Below are 20,722 nucleotides of genomic sequence, written 5' to 3'. Positions count from 1 at the left end.
CCCAGTCACCGGACAACTGGACTACAGAAAGAGAAGGCCATACACTGTAACCCATCTGTCTGCCTAGAGGGAAATAAATCTTAAATTGATGGGATTACAAGCAGATCATACACAGTCATGTAATGAAGTCTATAGGTGCCTTCACTACAGGAACCTTGACACAGTCAAATCATTTTCCTATTTGCAACGTCAATTTCAAGAACAACAAAATAATATTTCTTTAGCAGCACCACCAACATTAGACCACTAAAACAGAGAATCCCAGATAACACTACAATTATCCCCAAGGTTGAGTCAACAGTTAAGTGCTATACATTTGCTAATACTCAATTACATGGCTTCATTGTACCATAATTACTTGAGAAATGAAAATATCAGTTCTACTGAAGTCTATATCAGCATCCTTTCATTCAGTAACAGGATAACCTCAACATGATAACTCCTTAAGCAATCATTCCATTGCTGTATTCAAATCTGTTAAAATATATACTTGATTGTTTTACAAATAGCGCCTGTTTTCCACACACAACACTACAAGTTTCAATTGTTTCAGAGCCACACAGAAGTACCTACCAGTAGGTATTATTTCTCACCTGAAGATGGCCCTGAAAGGGTTCTGTCCTACAGGCGCAAGTCCTGCAGTTCCTGTAGGGCAGACAGCTAATGGGATGGAATCTCTATACTGAAAGTTTAAAGCAACACTATGTTCTCCTTTACCTAGAAATAATGGCGTCAAATTTAAAAATGGCTTCAAAAATTTAGATGACACAGAAAATAGCAAGAATAGCGTCTTTGACATTACCATGATGCACCCTGAATTCCTGGTATTCTACAATATAACCTTGTTGCACTGGACCATTTTCAATACAGTGGACCCTGCCTTAGTTATATTGGTACCCAGCAAATACCAATTCGAACATCATGTAAATGAAATCTGCATAGTATTTACTGTCTTTCTAATGGCTATAGCCACTATATTGCCAAAAGTATTGGGTCACCTGTCTTGACCCCCATATGAACTTCAGTCACATCCTTTTCTCAATCCATAGGGTTTATTATGATGTCAGTCCACTCTTTGCAGCTATAACAGCTTCAACTCTTCTGGGAAGGCTTTCCACAAGATTTAGGTGTGTGTTTATGGGATTTTTTTACCATTCTTCCAGAAACGTATTTGTGAGGTGTTCTGTTGGGTTGAGGTCAGGACTCTGTGCAGGCCAGTCAAGTTCATCCACACCAAACTCTGTCATCCATGTCTTTATGGACCTTGCTTTGTGCACTGGTGCACAGTCATGTTGGAACAGGAAGGGGCCATCCCCAAACTGGGCTTGGCCCCTTAGTTCCAGTGAAAGGAACTCTGAATGCGTCAGCAATAACCAAGAGATTTTGGACAATTCCATGTTCCCGACTTTGCGGGAACAGTTTGGGGATGGCCACTTCCTGTGTTCCAACATGACTGTACCAGTGCACCAAGCAAGGTCCATACAGACATGGATGAAAGAGTTTGATGTGGATGAACTTGACTGGCCTGCACAGAGTCCTGACCTCAACCCAATAGAACACCTTTGGGATGAATTAAAGTCGAGACTGAGAGCCAGTCGCCTCGTCCAACATCAGTGTGTGACTTAACAAATACGCTTCTGAAAGAATGGTCAAAAATGCCCATAAACACTCCCAAACCTTGTGGAAAGCCTTCCCAGAAGAGTTGAAGCTGTTATAGCTACTAAGGGTTGACCAATCACATCCTATTCTTAATCCATAGGTCTTAATATGACATTGAAGTTTATATGGGGGTCAAGGCAGGTGACCCAATACTTTTGGCAATATAGTGTATATTCAGTATTGATGTTGAGGGCTTGTTCTGGCTAGTTCTGTTCATTCTCCCCATTCGATTGGAAAAGAATAGTGAGAGTACCAGCACAACCAGCTGTTCTGTCATCCATGGCCTTGTACATTAGGGATATTTATATCATTGATTTATATCATTGCAATATATGTAAAGCGCTTTGGGTGTCAAGAAAAGCACTACAAAAGTATCATTCATTCAGACATTCATTCAGTCTTGTAAATGTATATATTTGCCTTAAGATAAAATGCTCCCATCTCAGACAGGAGGCTATCTGATTGGAGCATTAACATACCCAACCCTTGCCTATTATCAAAACCTGTTTACAGATTAAAAAAAAAAAAACAACTACACAATGTTTGTTGGTACTGAAAATATGTTAGCATTTAGTTAACAACCTCTCCATACTTTGCCGCAGACCCCCACCCTCCTAAACTGCATGAGGAAACTGTATATTTTGCATGGTTGGAAAGTGTTCCTGTTGCTATCCCAGCAGGCTGAGCACCTCTTCACCTACACCCAAAAAGTAGACACCCTGTGCAATGCCAAAGAGAGGGGCAATGACCAATGCACGACACGTAGCTCCTTTCAGGAAAGCTGTAGGCCCTTCTCGAGTCAGGACACGTCTGTAAAGATATAGATGGCAAACTAATGTGTTGAATTTGTAATTACAGTCACTAAAACTAAAACTAAAACTAAATTGAAATAGTCAAATGATTAAACATCTACAAAATTTTTTCTCTCTTTTGACCTGTGTGCTTACCAGAGGCCACATATACAGTGCTGCTTGAACATTTGTAAATTCTCAGACATGGTCAGTTGTCTAAACAACCTTATTTAATGCACATCCAAACCCCAATTTGTAAAGCTGACCTTCTATATGATAGACAGAAACAAAAGGCATTTATATAGTTTCATTAAATATTCAACAAAAGTGCTTTAGTTCACAACAACTCAAAATATGACATTTGCAAAAGTATGTGAATGAAGTAGTTCATTTCTTGTAGCATCTCCTTTTGCAACCACCATTTCAATCAAACATCCTCTGTACCCATTAACCAGTGTCTCACATCTAGTTCTGGGGATTTTTGCCTACTCTTCCTTGAATAACTCAGCCAGTTAAGAGAGGTTGGAGGGTCAACTGGCATGTACTGTCCGCATTCAGTCTTTCCTGTACAGTGTTGGCTTTCCTCTAAACATGACGATTTGGATTGTGACCAGATAATTCTATTTTGGACACACCTGTCCAGAGAATGGACTTACAGAAGGCCTCTGAAAGTTGAATTGGGCAGTTCTGTTCAGTTCCTTCAAGCAACCCTCCCTTGAACGTTGTGTCTGTTCCAGGTTCTTCTGATTGTAGATGCATGTAGATTTATACCAGATGCTGCCATCGTGGTCTGAAACTCTCTGGTGATGTGTGGGTTGGCTTTTACCCAATTTCTTTCTGATGTAGCTTGGTCATACTTTTGATGGGCATCGATTTCTAGGAAATGTTGCTGTGATGTTAAATGCCCTCCATTTGCAAATTATTTGTCTTACAGTAGATAAATGATGCTGTGATCTTGAAGAGAGTATTGTGGCTTTCCCCAGACTGATGGCCTTTTGCTACTCAATTCCTTATGTCCTCGAATACCTCCTTTCCTCTTGGTATTGTTTCCTCTTGTCACTACCGTGGTTTGGTGGATTTCCTCTTTCTTTCAATCATGCTCAAACCCTTTCCCAAGGAAGTCTGTTTGATTAGTATATGCTTGATGGATTATTTTCAATACCCATTTATATTTTACATTAATCGATTAGCTACTATGTTTATCGATGCAGCTGGGGGTCAACTTACTTTTGTACATACAGTAATTCCACGTTTCAAGATTGTTTGGCTTTTCATGCAATTCCCCCCATGCATTTGATAAATATACACACCTGACAGTTCATATTTAAAAACTGGTGATGGTAAAATAAGAAAATTATGAAAAAATGCAAAACTTTTCAAGGGGTTCACATATTTTCAAGCAGCACTGCATGATTTAAAATGTAAAAATGAGGGGGGAAATAGGTGGAAGGCTTACCGTATACAGTCTAGAATGCCACGGTAGGAATCCTCCCCTTCACCCTTTTGCAAGGTCTGTAGACGAGTTTTAATAACTGTTGATACAAACAAACTATGCATCAGTAAACTCCTTTCAGTGTTCCATGCTCTTCCTTAGAGTCTGTTGAGTTGTCTGAACGACTTATTGTAAAATCTATATAGAGAGATGTGATTACATCTATATCTTCATTGGAATCATTGTGAGTGAAAAACTACAGGGTGAATTGTTGCTGTTAAATAAAATACAAAATGATAATTTTGCCAGTGTTGGGAAGAGCATGAACTTAAACAGTACACTCCATTCTCTATGAGAGGCTGGTTTGCTTTTTAAATTTGATTGCATGTAGTAGTCCACAGGTCAGGGGCTCATGGCTGAGAATGAGGCGGAGCTTGAATTTGAGTTCAAGTCTCAGTGTTAGCATCACTACACACATAACTTTCACCTCTTTCAATTCACTACAGGTTTGTCATTCAGCCCAAAAATACAGGGATATGAGTTTTGGTCCATATACATAGAGCATAATAGTAATATGTAATTTGAAGAGCATGACAAAAGCACTGAAATACTGCCCTATAATATACATTTGATGGAGCTATGAAGTAAAAGACACAGTAAGTGAAAACCTTTCAGGATGGAACAATGATTATTTTCAACTGAACTTAGGGAAAAACTGTCTAAGACAAAGACAAAAATAACATATTCCTATAGTGTTTCCTTCATATTTCGTAGGAAAATTGTTCTATCCTCCCACCATCTAAAGGCGTGACTGCCACAGCTGCGACTGATCCAGCGATGCAGCCTGACATGAAGGAGTGCAGGAAGGGGGCTCGCTTTAGCTCATCTCCCGGGCAACCTGGATCACTTCGGCCCAGCGTATTTAGGTTGGCAAACAGTGGAAAGTAGATCATTGAGAAGGGGACGTCCCTAAGAACAGAGTGAGAACACAGCAAGACAGGGCCTCAGTGTCCCAACAGAATTTTGTTTGTAGGCTACTATCTGTCCATAATTAGCTGCAAGTCAGTTAAAGGAACACACCAACTTTTTCGAAAGTAGCCTAAGCTACCCCTACCCCCTTATTTTCTCTGTGCATGCAATAACCCCATCTAGCTTAGCATAATTCACTGGAAGTGGGTTAGACTAGTTAGCCTACAGCTCAATTTGACCTAAATGTGAGTTGAGATACCAGAATTAACCATATTATGCTCCTGTAAGAAGAATTGTAAAAGTGAGAGACTAAACCTGAGCAGAGTGGCCCCCGCTCCTCTGTAAAGCCCAGCTAAGCCTCGAGTCCTCAGAAGCTCCAGGGTGATGTTCGTGGCAGAGGGCCGTGGCCTAGGGGTAGACTGGGACGCCTGTGGTGCCACTAGTGATGGGGCTGGCTCTGGAGTAGGTGTTGTGGCTGACTTCTGTGCAGCTGACACAAATACAACCATCACTGCTACACACATTCCATGCTAATCTGAGAATTGCAACATTGCCTGCTGGATATTTCAAAGCTGAGTACGGAATATTTCATTATGGGTAATAATATCACACGTCACAAACTATTACAAAAAGCTTATAACAAAATGCCCTTGAGACTCACCCAACCTGCCTGCATCTTGCAACTGGATTTTCAGCATCTCCATTGGTGTTGTTACCACCACCTGGCAGGTTCCTGCCCCACATCCAGCCAGAATTTCCCCCCAAAGGGGCAGCTTTCTGTAAATCAAACATGGGGCACATTTTCTAGACTCAATCAGAAAAGCAAGATTTGGAAACCTTACAATCAAGATTAAACCTGGTGTTATTCATGATCCATGATTGGAATTTTGTGAAAACTGTCAGATGCTTTGTTGCTTTATTCCCCGCCTTTCAACAAATGTATAGACATTCATATTTTCTGCTTGTAAAGAAATTGGGTTTTAGCTTTAAAGTGTAACTTCACCCCATAACTCCAACCACTTCACATTTCTGAAAAAGGCTTTCAAAATGGGCAGGACGTTCTGAAATTTGGAAGGTAGTGCAGCACTGCTGCAGCCAATCAACCATGGTGATTTCGTGTCAGTCTGGGAATGAGTGCTGCAGACATGGCTTATCACAGGTAGGCTAATCAGGGCAGCAGGTGTTGGGGCGTTTCATTCCTCATTTGTAACGACCCGGTGACGTAGACTTGCCAGAGAAGTGCAGGACTACGTCAGCATTCCAATAGCACTTTGGACCAAAATGGCATGACATGTTTCAACCTGTAGAGGGCGCAGAGAGTTATAGCTCCAATACAAAATCATACGAAATTTTACTTTTCTCGGGAAACACGATTTTTGTCAATATTAACCCTGGTTATAGTGTAGGTCACCACTTATGAGTAATTTCAATCAATCAACAGCTCAAAAAACATATTTTAGGGTGCATTTACACTTTAACGGTGCAGTCACACACTTGCGTCCGCCAACGTTTGTCCGTTGTTTTCCCATTCACTTTACATTGGCTGGACTTCATTTCATGCCGCACTGAATTGTGGGTCCGATGCGTTGCCTGGGATACGTTGCCTCCGCTAAAAAGTTGAGAAATGTTCAACTTTTGACGGATCGCACAAGTGTCAGCCAATGAAATTCCGTGTATGCAAATTTTCGAACACTGACAAACCAATCATAAATCATAAATTTTTGCCTTAAAGTGTAACTGCACCCTATTAACCCTGGTAATAGTGTAGGTCACCACTAATGAGTAATTTCAATCAATCAACAGCTCAAAAAACATATTTTAGGGTGCAGTTACACTTTAAGGCAAACATTTAGCATAGTGTACCTTAACGGTGCAGTCACACGTTTGCGTCCGCCAACGTATGCCTCATTTTGTCACATTTTCAGAAACACTAACTGATTGGTTTGTCAGTGTTCGAAAATTTGCATACACGGAATTTCATTGGCTGACGCTTGTGCGATCCGTCAAAAGTTGAACATTTCTCAACTTTTTAGCGGAGGCAACGTATCCCAGGCAACGCATCGGACCCACAATTCAGTGCGGCATGAAATGAAGTCCAGCCAGTCGTGCACTTTTCTACTGAGACTACGCCACCGGGTCGTTACAAATTAGGAATGAAACGCCCCAACACCTGCTGCCCTGATTAGCCTACCTGTGATAAGCCAGCACTCATTCCCAGATTGACACAAAATCAACATGGTTGATTGGCTGCAGCAGTGCTGCACTACCTTCCAAATTTCAGAACGTCCTGCCCATTTTGAAAGCCTTTTTCAGAAATGTGAAGTGGGTGGAGTTATGGGGTGAAGTTACACTTTAATGTTAACCTACAAAGCCAATTTGATAGTAAACAAACTTAAGGGTAATAGGGGGATCATTCACCTAGCCGTAGCGAGTCGCTAATGAGAGAACTAGCCATGCAATTTCAGGAATAGATGACCCGGAGAAATCTGGCAAGAATCGTGAAACATAACCTTGTCAGCAGATATAGCTCTGGAGATAGTTTTGCCTGTTGTTAATCCTTCGTCATCACAACAAAAGCATTTTCATCGTGCACAGGAGATGAAGCCACGAAAAGTAGTCTATTTACGACGGAAGAGTAAAATATAAAATATATCGCGATTCTAAGGGGAGCTCTACAGTCGCCAAAAATACCTGAAACTGCATAGTGTACCTTTAAGCAGGAGTCTGAAAATAGCAGACCAATTTAACCAAATCAAACCAGCAAAATTACAATTTAAAGATGGTGGTAAAACATAACCCATTGTTGCATAGTGCTTTTTAATATATAAGTACATCGTATGATGATCATATTAAACAGCACTATGCAACAATCAACTGTAGAAACATGCATGGAATACTTAATTACTGAAGATTTTCAATGCTCTGAGCAAAATTACCCATCTTTAGAAAGCTTCTGCCTGAAGATGTCATTTGCAGCCAGTTTGATGGCCTTCTCTGGGGTTACAAGGGTGAGATTCACTGCTGCACCTAATAGTATGTTATAAGGGAAGAGTGCATTATACCTACTTCATAGATCTGCACAGTTTCATGTGTAAATTATTTCATTTCATGTCCACAAATTACCTCGATACATCCCAAAGTAACCCTCTGTTCTAACAGTCTTCACCAAACAGTCCAGCCTAAAAACAGAAAATGTAATATTTTTATTTTTAAACTTTTGTCAAGCACTGCATATTTGCTCACTGTTATTTTCTGATACATAATATGGCTAAAGTATGGCACTAAAGTACATGCCTACTACTAAGACAGACAGATAATGGGGGTGGTGGGATGACTCTTCACAGGATAGGAGTTAACACTACAACCCCTGGCAAAAAATATGGAATCGCCAGTCTTGGAGGATGTTAATCCAGTTGTTTAATTTTTTAGAAAAAAGCCAGATCACAGACATGACACAAAACTAAGTTCATTTGAAATGGCAACTTTCTGGCTTTAGGAAACATTAAAGGAAATCAATAAATAAATTAATTAATCAGTAACAGTTGCTTGTTTTAGACCAGCCAGAGGGGAAAAAAATATGGAATCACTCAATTCCAAGGAAAAAAATATGGAATCATGAAAAACAAATTGACAAAAGAACACTTCAACGCACCACTAGTACTTTGTTGCACCACCTCTGGCTTTTATAACAGCTTACAGTCTCTGAGGCATGGACTTAATGAGTGACAATCAGTACTCTTCATCAATCTGGCTCCAACTTTCTCTGATTCCAGTTGCCAGATCAGTTTTGCAGGTTGAAGCCTTGGGATGCACCATTTTCTTTAATTCTACTACAGATTTTCAATTGGATTGAGATCCAGACTATTTGCAGGCCATGACATTGACCTTATGTGTCTTTCTTCAAGGAATTCAACAGTTTTTACTCTATGACAAGATGCATTATCATCTTGAAAAATGATGTAATCATCCCCAAACATCCTTTCAATTGATTGGATAAGAAAAGTGTCCAAAATGTCAATATAAACTTTATATAATAAATAATAATATAAGCATTATTGAAGATGTAACAATCACCATCTCCCCAATGCCTTTACCTGACATGCAGCCCCATATCATCAATGACCTTGTTTTTTTCAGGCAGTTGTCTTCATTAATCTCAATGAAATGGCACCAAACAAAAGTTCCAGCATCATCACCTTGCCCATTGCAGAAACGCGATTCATCACTGAATATGACTTTCATCTAGTTATATCCACATTCCAATGAGATTTATGAAGACAACTGCCTGAAGAAACCATGCACATTTCCTCAGTCGTTGATGATATGGGGCTGCATGTCAGGTAAAGGCATTGGGGAGACGGCGATCGTTACATCTTCGATAATGCTCAATCCAATTGAAAATCTGTAGTAGAATTTGAAGAAAATGGTGCATCCCAAGGCTCAAACCTGCAAAACTGATCTGGCAACTGGAATCAGAGAAAGTTGGAGCCAGATTGATGAAGAGTACTGATTGTCACTCATTAAGTCCATGCCTCAGAGACTGTAAGCTGTTATAAAAGCCAGAGGTGGTGCAACAAAGTACTAGTGGTGCGTTGAAGTGTTCTTTTGTCAATTTGTTTTTCATGATTCCATATTTTTTTCCTTGGAATTGAGTGATTCCATATTTTTTTCCCCTCTGGCTGGTCTAAAACAAGCAACTGTTACTGATTAATTAATTTTTTTCTTGATTTCCTTTAATGTTTCCTAAAGCCAGAAAGTTGCCATTTCAAATGAACTTAGTTTTGTGTCATGTCTGTGATCTGGCTTTTTTCTAAAAAATTAAACAACTGGATTAACATCCTCCAAGACTGGTGATTCCATATTTTTTGCCAGGGGTTGTACTACCAAGGCGGGACAGTTGTAATTGAAATCAGTGTTGATAGGAATAGCCTCCCCTGAGCTACTAAAACATTTTATATAAATAATCACCCTGTTGCTGGCAATGGAATCACATAATAATCAATTGCTAGTTTGACATTGTTCTTGTGTGTGAACTTTGCCAGCCTAAATAGCTACCTATCCATCAGAGTGGACTGGAAACAATTTAATTAATAAACTTCAGGAGAAATAAATGATGACTCACCAATTAAATTTAACAAAGACAAAGTAAGGAAACGTTATCTCTGCACATACAGTGAGGAGCACATGTATTTGATACAATGCTAAAACAGGAATATAAAATCATCATTTGACAATTGATCTTAATGCCTTAATTCAAAAAATGAGTAAAAATCAAACCGCCAAGGACACCAATTTTCTTTGTGATTGAAGAATGTATCGTAAATAGATAAATGTTTTCCTTAAATGCTAGGGGAAGGAAGTATTTGACCCCCTATGTAACCCTATGGGAATTTAACACATAGGGGCAGGCAGATTTTTATTTTTAAAGGCCAGCTATTTCATGGATCTAGGATATTATGCATCCCGATAAATTTCCCTTGGCCTTTGGAATTAAAATAGCCCCACATCATCACATTCCCTTGACCATAGCTAGAGATTGGCATGGTGCTTTTTCCAGTAGGCCTATTAGCCTGTTTGATTTGCATTGAGCTCAATGAGCATCAAACAGGCTAATAGGCCTACTGGAAAAAGCACCATGGCAATCTCTAGTTATGGTGAAAGGTGTATAATGATGTGGGGCTATTTTAATTCAAACGGCCAAGGGAACTTTATCAGGATGCACAATATCCTGAATCCATGAAATAGCTGGCCTTAAAAAATAAAAATGTGCCTGCCCCTATGTTAACCCTATGTGTTAAATTCCCATATGGTTACATTGGGGGTCAAATACTTCCTTCCCCCTAGCATTTAGGAAGAACATTTATTTATTTACGAAACATTCTTCGATCACAAAGACAATTGGGGTACTTAGCGGTTTTATTTTTACTCAGTTTTTGAATTAAGAAATTAAGATCAATTGTCAAATGATGATTTTATATTCCTCTTTTTAGGCAACTTTAGCATGGTATCAAATACATTTTCTCCTCACTGTATAGCGTAGTAGGCCTACCCAAACTAGGCAAGATGGCTTCTACCACATGTTAACATGACAAGCCCTGTAAATGAACACTTTTTCTATGGTGCCTCTGCTTTGCCGAATTTGAACACTCATCTGCCTACGCCTGTTTTGGCTGAACAGGGCTACTTCTTGCTCACTGAAACTGAACATTTGATCTTTTTATGTCAGGAGGACTCAACAAACATTTCAATGCTCTGTTGCAAATGGGATCTCTTACTGGATCTCAACGGGATCTCTTACTGCTCTCTTCCCCACTTTCTTTCACATCTTCTCCGACTCCATTTACACTTGACCTGTTTTCCCTCTTTTACCTCACTTCCAGTTAGTGTTTTATAGATGCGGAAGTTATTTTCATACACACACACACACACACACACACACGCACACACTCATTCTGATATGCGGTTGGCAGACTCACTTAAACACAACACAGACTTTATACTTTTTTGTATACACATACAGTTGATAGACACACTAACTACAATACATATAAACATAATACTTCTGGTACCTACACACACACACACACACACACACCACACACCCACACACCCACCCACACACACACACACACTATGAAAAGTAAATATCCGCACCAGAGAGTTCCCAACGTTTCAAACCCCTACAGCCCTTCCTTAGACTTCACTTTTCTTCAAACCGTATATTTTTGATCCTGCATGTGCGTGATGAAACTTTGTTTATTACAAACACACCAACACACAATACATACAAACACAGACTTTGGTACACACACTCTCTCTCACTCTCGCTCTCTCTCTCTCTCTCTCTCTCTCTCTCTCTCCATATGCCTCTAACTCTAAATAAAAGTATCTTGTCAAAACTAGTGAAATTCACTGAATATCCAAATTTAATAGTTACAAGTGAATACGCAATTGGTTTGTCAAAACATGTACACCCAATCTGTAGGCAAATTTTGATTTGCGAATGACAGAGCTGAAATGTTGCCGTGACTGCAGTGAACATTACTTCCTAATAGCCAATTAGATAATACATTTGAGTTAGATGGACAGTGGTGCACTGTGTGAACGCTGCTGTAAACTGTAATGTAAACAAGTGCTGTGTTATCCCATTCCTGGCTTAGACTGACCCCCAACCGACTAAAAGGACTCAGTCAGACACACACACACACCACCACCATCACCACCAAACACACATTCTCTATCCTCTCTCTCCATCTCTGTCCTTTTTTTGTTGTTAATACAGTTCTTTGCACATACACAGGTTCTCTCAAATTCTGTAGTTTATGATGCAGTTATTCAGTTGTCACAAATGTACACTCGATAAGTTGGTAATTTATCCTGTATTTATATGCCCTTTAAGAAGTTTTCATCTTTAGGGGGAAATATTTAATTTAGACAATCTAGATAAATTCATCTAATAATCTAGATTAATTCATTTCAAAATATGACATTAATTCCTTTTCTTAAAATAGTTTGACAGCCTTAATCAACATCCACGTCCACGTCTTGGAATTCCTACCTAGTAACCTCCATAGCAACCAAATAATCACTCAAGCAACAGCCTAGCAACCATTATCATAATGTCAATCTAGCAACTGCCATAACAACCAACATAGCAACCACTTTATTTAGCATTGCAACGACCATGCCCAGCAACCATCTCAATTAGCCTAGACGCAAACTAGCAACCACTAATATAATGTCAATTTAGCAACCTAGAAACCCCTTATTTAACATAGCAACCACCATATCTACCCTAGCCATACCCTGGTAACCATCTCAATTACCCTAGCAACAATCTAGCAACCACAAACATAATGTCAATCTAGCAACCACAACAGCAACCAAAGTGATGACCCTAGCAACCAGCCTAGCAACCATTTATTTAGCTTAGTAATGACCACATCAAAGATTGTCTCGTTACTAAGATGAATCATAAAGGTTTTTTTCAATGGAACAAAATGGCACCACTTCCTGCCTCCTAAAGGGGCGTGATCAGTGACGAAATAATCAGTGTAAAACGGTGTAGAAGCAGCAGAAGCAGTGTGCCGTTGATAACAGGCGGCCTGCGCTATTAGCGGAGACAGAGACAGATCGCGAACAAAGTTATTTTTCTATGTATTTATCTCACTGGAAAACGATTTCAATGTGGAAATGTTAGAAAGACGTGTGCCTTTTAGAATATGGGTTTGTTACTTGCATTGCTGAATGTAGGGCTAAGGGAATGGTCATAATCCGAGATAATGTTCACAGGGCTGCCAAGTCTCACGCTTTGAGCGTGACAGTCACGCATTCTCACACCACATGCCATACTTGCCATTTCTCACGCAAAATATTTCCCCATTCAGTGCACTATATATATTCTTTTTCATGACGATAAACTTTGGCCATTGCCTTGCCGTAGTTCGAGCTCTGATTGACTGACAGCAATAACCAATCCATCAGTCCTTTGTGCCTAAATCTCAACAACCACGGAAGGCATCAGGCAATATAAACAAATCAGAAGCAACGTAAGGCGGGTCTTGGCGCCTCTAACTTATCTTTAAAGAAGGATGTATTTGCCGTTTTGCCGACCGGCTACGATTGGTCACAAATGCTGGCCTATTACGTGCAGAGGCAGTTTGAAAGACAACTGTTCATCCCACCCACAGGCTTCAGTTCTGTGAATGGTCCGACCCCAGACTACCCAGATAACAATTTCCTTTGGGCCGGATCCGCATAAAAGCCTTTAGATCCGCATGTAGCGGACCTACGGTATCTGACTGTGGGCCAGATGTGGCCCACACACAATAAGCGGACCCGTATTGCAGATCCGTACAACACAGAATAAGCGGACCCGTGTCACACACAATAAACGGACCCGTATTGCAGATCCGTACCACACACAAGAGGCGGACCCGTATTGCAGATCCGTACAACACAGAATAAGAGGACCTGTGCCACACACACACAATAAAAGGACCCGTATTGCAGATCCGTACCACACACAAGAAGCAGACCCGTATTCATGGGTTTCATCAGGTCCCTTTGCACAGGTGTATCAAGCACCATGCAGTCTGCATTGATAATCAAGGTGCTTCATTTCATACACCTGTGGAAAGGGACCTGATGAAACCCATGAATTGCAGATCCGTACAACACACAAGAAGCAGACCCGTACCACACACAATAAGCGGACCCGTATTGCAAATCCGTAGCCCTACCACACACAATAAGCGGACCCGTATTGCAGATCCGTACCACACACAAGAAGCGGACCTGTACGGGTTTGCTTACTGTGTGTGGTACGGATCTGCAATACAGTTCCGCCTCTTATGTGTGGTACGGGTCCGCTTATAGGGCTCGTATCATGACGTGAAAACTTTGCGGGCACAGCCATATTGGCAGCCTCACTCCTTAGTTTACTATGGATTAGGATTACTATGGATTTACTCCCGCCTATTAGTGTGTTCCTATCACTTAGTTTTTGCCTTATTGGTCGTATGTTGCTATGTAGTGGGGTGTAACAGTGCAACCCAGGACCGCAAGAGGAAAAGAATCGCTAATACTATATTTCTGCTTCTTGTCTTCTGCATCTGAATGAATGGACATCACGTTCGGTGCGCTACCAACATGGCGGCAATATTCCTGTAAGTCGTGTGCCCGAGCCCTATTGTGTGTGGTACGGATCTGCAATACGGTTCCGCCTCTTGTGTGTGGTACGGGTCCGCTTATTGTGTGGTACGGATCTGCAATGTGGTTCCGCCTCTTATGTGTGGTACGGGTCCGCTTCTTGTGTGTGGTACCGATCTGCAATACAGGTCCCATATTACATATGACTTTAAGCAGACATTCACAACATCCCCAACTGGTCACCACTATAAAAAACTATGCAGAAGAATTAAGGATGCTTATCACAATTTTATGACTTTATAAACCTCATGGTTTAGATATGAAATATAACCTAGACATTCTCTGATAACTTTAATTATATTTTGTGTAGGCCTACTTTGTTGAGGTTTGCTTCCCAGCATGCATTGCAAATATTAGTTTTGAATTTTGAAACAATGTGGTTCGGACATTTTAGCTTATAGGCTAACCTACTCCACTGATGTTTTGAACAATAACATTACCAGATATGACCATTGACTTACTAATTTATTAGGGGGGAAATACACCGTAGTCGTGAAAGTATTAGACCTAACTGGGTATAAATATCCAGATAACTAATCCAATTATTATTCATCTGGACGTGATCATCAATCTCCAAGCCGCATCCACAGGTAAGATAAATAAGTGTGTGTACTAAAATACTAGACGTAATTGCAAATCATTACTGCAGGCTAATTACTGCTTAACAATGTTGACAGGTGTTTCACTCCCATAAATGGTAACCTAACACCACACGCTTGGGTAAGCTAAACGGCGCAAAAGCTAAACGGTGAACAGCTAGTTGGGTGAAACTCGTGGAAATTAAATTTTTCCTCTTTTTACGTCGCAGTGACAAAATAAGTTTTTTAAAATGCTCTGAATCATCGCCGGGACGTTATCTTTATTTGATCTAAGCGTACGCTCAAATCCATGCCAACGCTCAGATTTATAACGACCGTCTTTGACGTGGAAAAGTGCTTATCTCCACGTCAGGTTCCAACCTGACGTACGACCATTTCCTTGTGGTAGTGCCAGGGTACTGCAAGTAATCTGAGGTCCAAATGCGATGAATTCTCAAAATTCCAAGAAGACCAACGATCTCATGTAGTTCTCTACCATATGCATGATCAATATCAGCAGAAGTTGTAAGTAGTAAGTATAGAAGTTGACGTTTTAACTAATTCTTAAAGGTTGGAAAAGGAAAGTGAAAAAATCCTATAATATTGCAGTGGAGGCTAAAAGTGGAGGCTAAAAGTAAGTAAACACAGTTTATTTCATAGCATTTAAAAAACAGGCAGGCCATAGAGTCATCTATATATTTAATGTTCCCATCAATATTGACCATAAAGTGTCCATTTACGCTTGTTTAGAAGAGGGAAATATGACTTTTAATGTAGGCTATATGGACAGGTATTTTTCATCATCTATACATCGCTAATAGACATAATCTATCCTCTGAAAATCAGAGTTTTGCATCTTCATAATTGCGGCCGAGTTGCAATGAGTTGTATAGAATGCGTCTGATGGCATATGTCTGATGGCAGTGCCCAAGACCAGATGGCAATACGTGGATAATGACAAGTTGGATAATGCAGGCTAAAATATAAAAATATATAAAGGTAGGCCTAAAGGTCACTGGACATTCTTGAAAGTAAACAGTCTCTGACATCGATAATAGCTTGAATCCCGACGCGCAGAATGAATGAAGAATGATCGGTGAACTACTTATACTACACTTCGCTATACAGTAAAAACAAAGCCTATCCTAAAAAAAAACGTTCGATCTACATGACATACAGTATCTCGCTTATAATTTAGTCCGCCGTAGGCTACATGGGCAGTATCTAACCCTGGGTCATATTGGAAACGTAGCCATACTGTACCATAACGTATAAATTAGTATGATGTACGTACTGTAGGTATTTCCTTCATAAGGTAGCCTACTATGTTCTATTACCAAAGTAAACCTACTACATTTGCCACACATTGCCTACTACATTACTGCATTACTGCAAGCAGAAGGAATAAAAGCCAGCAGAGGACAATGGACACGGATGCATATTTCTTTCCAGAAAGCGCTGCTTGGAAAATTATAGTTATTCGAACTAACTGCGCATAAACATAGGTTAACATCAGATGGCATAGGCTAGGCCTTTACAGTTTTCAATATATGTATTTTAGGTACAACTCAGCCATCGATTGCATTAAAACCTATGCTAATGATATTGATGAGGGGGCGTTTACAAGGCGGAGACCTAAAATCCCCCGGCTGCGCACAAGTTCACGTTCATTTGCGATTTATAATGGCCACATCTGCAAGAGTGGCGTACGCACGTTTTTTTGTGCGTACGTTCGTTTTCTCTGAATCACATGTACGATCATATCAGAAATGATCTAAGATCAAATGAACGATGGTTTCTACGCAACACTTTTATAAATGAGGCCCCTGGACGAGTGCAAGTTCATATCTGCCGCAGATCCGTCAAACGGATCCAAACCAATTTTGGACCGATGTGCGTTTGGATGCCGGATCAGGTCCATTATGCAGATCCGTGCCGAATGTTGTGGTAGATGTGGCCCAGTTCCGTCCCAGTGTAGTTTTGCTATCTGGGTATACATTTCTGTGTAGTTTGGCTTGCCAGGCTAGTTATAGCCGATAGAGGGCTGCAAAGTGAAACCAGAAGTGCCGTTCACCCTGTTACGAGCTGATGAACCGCTGAAATAGGCTATTGCAATGCGATGCAAGGTTAGTCTTATTTTTTAACATTGCACAACACAGACTTGTGCATCGATAGTCTGACGTTATAATTTATTTGTTTCGGGTCTTCTGTGGAGTGGATTAAGACTGTTTTCAGTGGCAGGCTGGATGTTACCGTTGACTTGCGTTATCTCCGGCACCAGATTAGCACTAAATGAACGCTGCAACTTAAGGAAGGGCAGAAATTCACAGAAAATGGTCTCCACCGACCTATATCACCCCGACTAAGTTGGAAATGAGGTCCTATGTCCAAAATTCCGAACTATTCCTTTAAGTGTAGAAAAAACAAAATGTCCTCCGAGCTCCTGAGAATCACTGTCTTGTGCGTCAACGGGAAAGGACAAACTGTAGTAAAGAATCAATGTTCACCAGAGCAACTCAGATGTGAAGTTTTAGATATTAATTAAGGTGCCACGTTTGTCTCTATGAACTCTGATGAAGATGTGGCAAACGTCGAAACGTTAGTCCACTATGTTGGCACCTTAATAAATATCTAAAACTTCACATCTGAGTTGCTCCGATGAACATTGATTCTTTACTTGGGGTTCAAGCTCATTAACCACTACACTACTAACAGCTTAACATATGTGTGTTCCTACCAACTGCATGACATAGTCCCAGATATTTTCTTTGTTTCTCTAGTTTACACAACGTTTCAGGAATTGAGGCTGCATATTTGGTAAAGGCAGTTTGATAGTGTTGGATATGAAAATCCATTTTATCAACTCATAATAGGCCTAGCCTATTATACAGGGGAGACACCCATTCATAACATCTAACTAAATTGACTTTCCAAGCCTATGGATATTTGAATAATATTCCAACAGAAATTTGAACAATAAATACTATTTTTAATACCAGTTATCTAAAACTGAAAGGAGCGCTTTCATTCTGGAACAAGTGACATTGGTTTCATTCCTGTTTTCGAATACATTCATCCAAAAAATAGCTTGTTTCCGTTTTTGTTTTTTGAACCGCTTCTAATCCCTAGTTCAAGTGTGATCTTGTAATGTTACACTGTCATGGCTTGTTTACCTTGTCACTTCTCAGGGCAAGCCAGTAATGAGAATGGTGATGCTTTAGTTTTGAAATCGAAAGTGGCTGTGGTAAACGGTAGTAGCTGCAAACTAAGTAGGAAGTGAACTAGGAATCCCTGATCAATGTGATTGGCTACACTGGACCAATGATTTCACTTTTAACTCAAGGTCTACGCCCATCACCATGCCAATGTTTCCCAATCCTGAATCCCCAGATTCTATTCACTAAGTGAATAGTTTTAAAGCTACCATTTAAGTGTTGTATGAGGTTAAGTGAAGGTGAAGTAATAAGTACACTAACAATTGTAACTGCCCCAAATCATCTGTCCACTAGTCTTTTAATGGCTTTATGAAGGTCCTATCTTGCTGATTGACAGAAGGGCTATAAAGACTGATCATTGTGACTTGCCAAGGCTTGAATCCATAAAGTTGTTGCACCTTGGATTGGAAGGCAGGCGTGCTAGCATGGAGGCTAAAACTCATTGGTGCCAGCATCTGTCACTAGCACGTTTCTTAAGGTGACAGGTGTGTGTGGGGGGAGGGGGTACTCTACTCTAGGGTTACTCACTGCACAGCACTGACTTATATTGCCACATTAGTTGTGTTAGTTGTGAACACGTGTTATAGGTTTAATAAAGACTTCCCTAGCGCAAGATATGACAATGCAATGCTGTTGTGTTTTTGGAACACAGAGATACTGAAATTGTCTGTGGTAATAGACTATTCACTGTCCACACAGACACATCGAGCATGTTTTTGATGCAAATACTGTTCTGTGTTTTAAGAATGACCTAAGCCATCCACAGCCTCCTACATTCTTCCATAAGTAGGCAATCATGTAACATCCTTGTGTTATCACTGCGCCTGAACCTATCTTTGTGGAGTATACAACTACAACTTTTCATCAGGTCTCCAACCTCAAGGTTCACAAACACACAGCCTCTAGCAACTGGCCACTAATAGTCAAATAAACTACATTTAGAACTATATTTCAACATCGCAGAAATTCCTAATTTCTCTCCCCTCCATCAAAGAGGCATGGAAGTGGTACTCACATCCCACTATAGAGACGGGCCCCCTGCTGGTTTTGGAGGCGAGTCTTGGCAAGATCAATAGGAAAAACACAGGTCACGCCCACTAGACCTGCCACTCCCCCATTAATCAGCTTAGCAGGAAGGCTGAAAGAAACAGCAAACAGAAGCACATGGACACGCACATCCAGTCATGTAATGGGTCACATCAACATACATGCAAGCATGCACAAGTGATGTATTCACAGATACAACAATGAAATACTGATGCAAGGAGAGTTACCTGACTTTATGGTCAGTCATTTTCACAAAGGGTGTCCAGTGGTCTCTTCTTTTGATTTTGGATTCACAATGGCAATTTTCTCAACCTGGTATTCCTCACACAGAAGTTTAGTTCAAAATGTCACCACCCACTTGCCCCTAGAACTGGCAAAATACCAACAAAACTTGAAAACCAGACCCAAATGGCACACTTTACCGAAACCAACCAGCTACCTCTTAGATGACAGTCAATCAGCACAAACCAAGCATTTGATTTGTGTGCTGCATTGCTGTAATTAGAGTAAAGGTCATACTGCTAGGATAAGAAAATGAAAAGTCACTCACAAGGAATATCCTCTCATCTGAGGGTCCCTTATTTTAAAATATACTATATTAAGTTAATGCATGAAAAATGCAATATGATTCTACATGTATAAAAACACATAATAGAAATTAAGAAACATTAAGAAATTACAATACAGAACTGATTTTTTTCTTAAATGTTTTAAACAGTGTGTTAAACAAGTGTGATTTGCCTCTAACAGAGAGGACATCTCAACCTTTAAAGACTCTCTAATCTGGTAGCTAAAAGGGTTAAGACCTCTTCAATTACCTTGAAGGAGCAAGCTGAAAGATGAGGGGCTTATCAGCTCCCATTTACTGCCTTTGACATCCACCATCAAAAAATGTCTGTAAAAGAGATAAGAAAGAATTACCAGATTTGTTAAAGAATTAGTAACATATACAAATGTTTACAATAATTTACAAACTAAGTATTTCTGCAAGTTTGAATGTTATTTGATGGAAGTACATTTTACAGTCAACACTTTCTGTTTTGAGTATGTTTGTATTGTTGCTTTTGAATTTCCTTTTGATGATCGGCTCTCTCGGTCTCTTATCTTTCTTTTAAGTACTCAGCCATGTTCACCATCTGTCTATTTTTTTTAATCTCTGGTAAACCATTGCAATCATGTTGATATTGCTCACCATGATCTTGTCTTGATGTATGTATCTCAACCCCTTTTCCTCTTCTGCATCCTCTTCTGTTTTGCTAATCCTCTCTCCACTTCTCTCACTCTTTCTTTCTGGTGCCCAGTCACATTCTGCACATGCCT

At 40.1% G+C, this 20,722-nt stretch overlaps 1 protein-coding gene across 1 annotated transcript; it reads right to left on the bottom strand.

Moving 5' to 3' along the window:
* Positions 1–1,729: 1,729 nt before the first annotated feature.
* slc25a18 (solute carrier family 25 member 18) lies at positions 1,730–20,647 on the bottom strand. Its single transcript, XM_062548369.1, has 11 exons — positions 20,595–20,647; positions 20,221–20,297; positions 19,630–19,772; positions 19,371–19,493; positions 7,975–8,030; positions 7,788–7,878; positions 5,513–5,628; positions 5,167–5,341; positions 4,679–4,851; positions 3,907–3,982; positions 1,730–2,469 (listed from the first exon to the last, which is right to left on the bottom strand). Exons 3-11 carry the CDS (start codon positions 19,647–19,649, stop codon positions 2,328–2,330), a joined length of 972 nt encoding a protein of 323 aa, XP_062404353.1. The 5' UTR covers positions 19,650–19,772; positions 20,221–20,297; positions 20,595–20,647; the 3' UTR covers positions 1,730–2,327.
* Between the last annotated feature and the right edge of the window lie 75 nt (positions 20,648–20,722).

This window comes from Sardina pilchardus, chromosome 10 (assembly GCF_963854185.1).
Source record: "Sardina pilchardus chromosome 10, fSarPil1.1, whole genome shotgun sequence".
Taxonomy (NCBI): domain Eukaryota; kingdom Metazoa; phylum Chordata; class Actinopteri; order Clupeiformes; family Clupeidae; genus Sardina; species Sardina pilchardus.
The sequence above is the reverse complement of the archived record's forward strand: the minus strand, read 5'-3'. Positions and strand labels throughout refer to the sequence as shown.

What these genes read in the sequence shown, in the direction of transcription:
- slc25a18 (XM_062548369.1), bottom strand. Translation starts at nt 19,649, where the DNA reads ATGACTGACCATAAAGTCAG. An exon ending in ATGACTGACCATAAAGTCAG is followed by an intron (nt 19,494 to 19,629) that starts GTAACTCTCCTT and finishes TGTTTCTTTCAG; the next exon opens with CCTTCCTGCTAAGCTGATTA. An exon ending in TTACTTTGGGATGTATCGAG is followed by an intron (nt 7,879 to 7,974) that starts GTAATTTGTGGA and finishes ACATACTATTAG; the next exon opens with GTGCAGCAGTGAATCTCACC.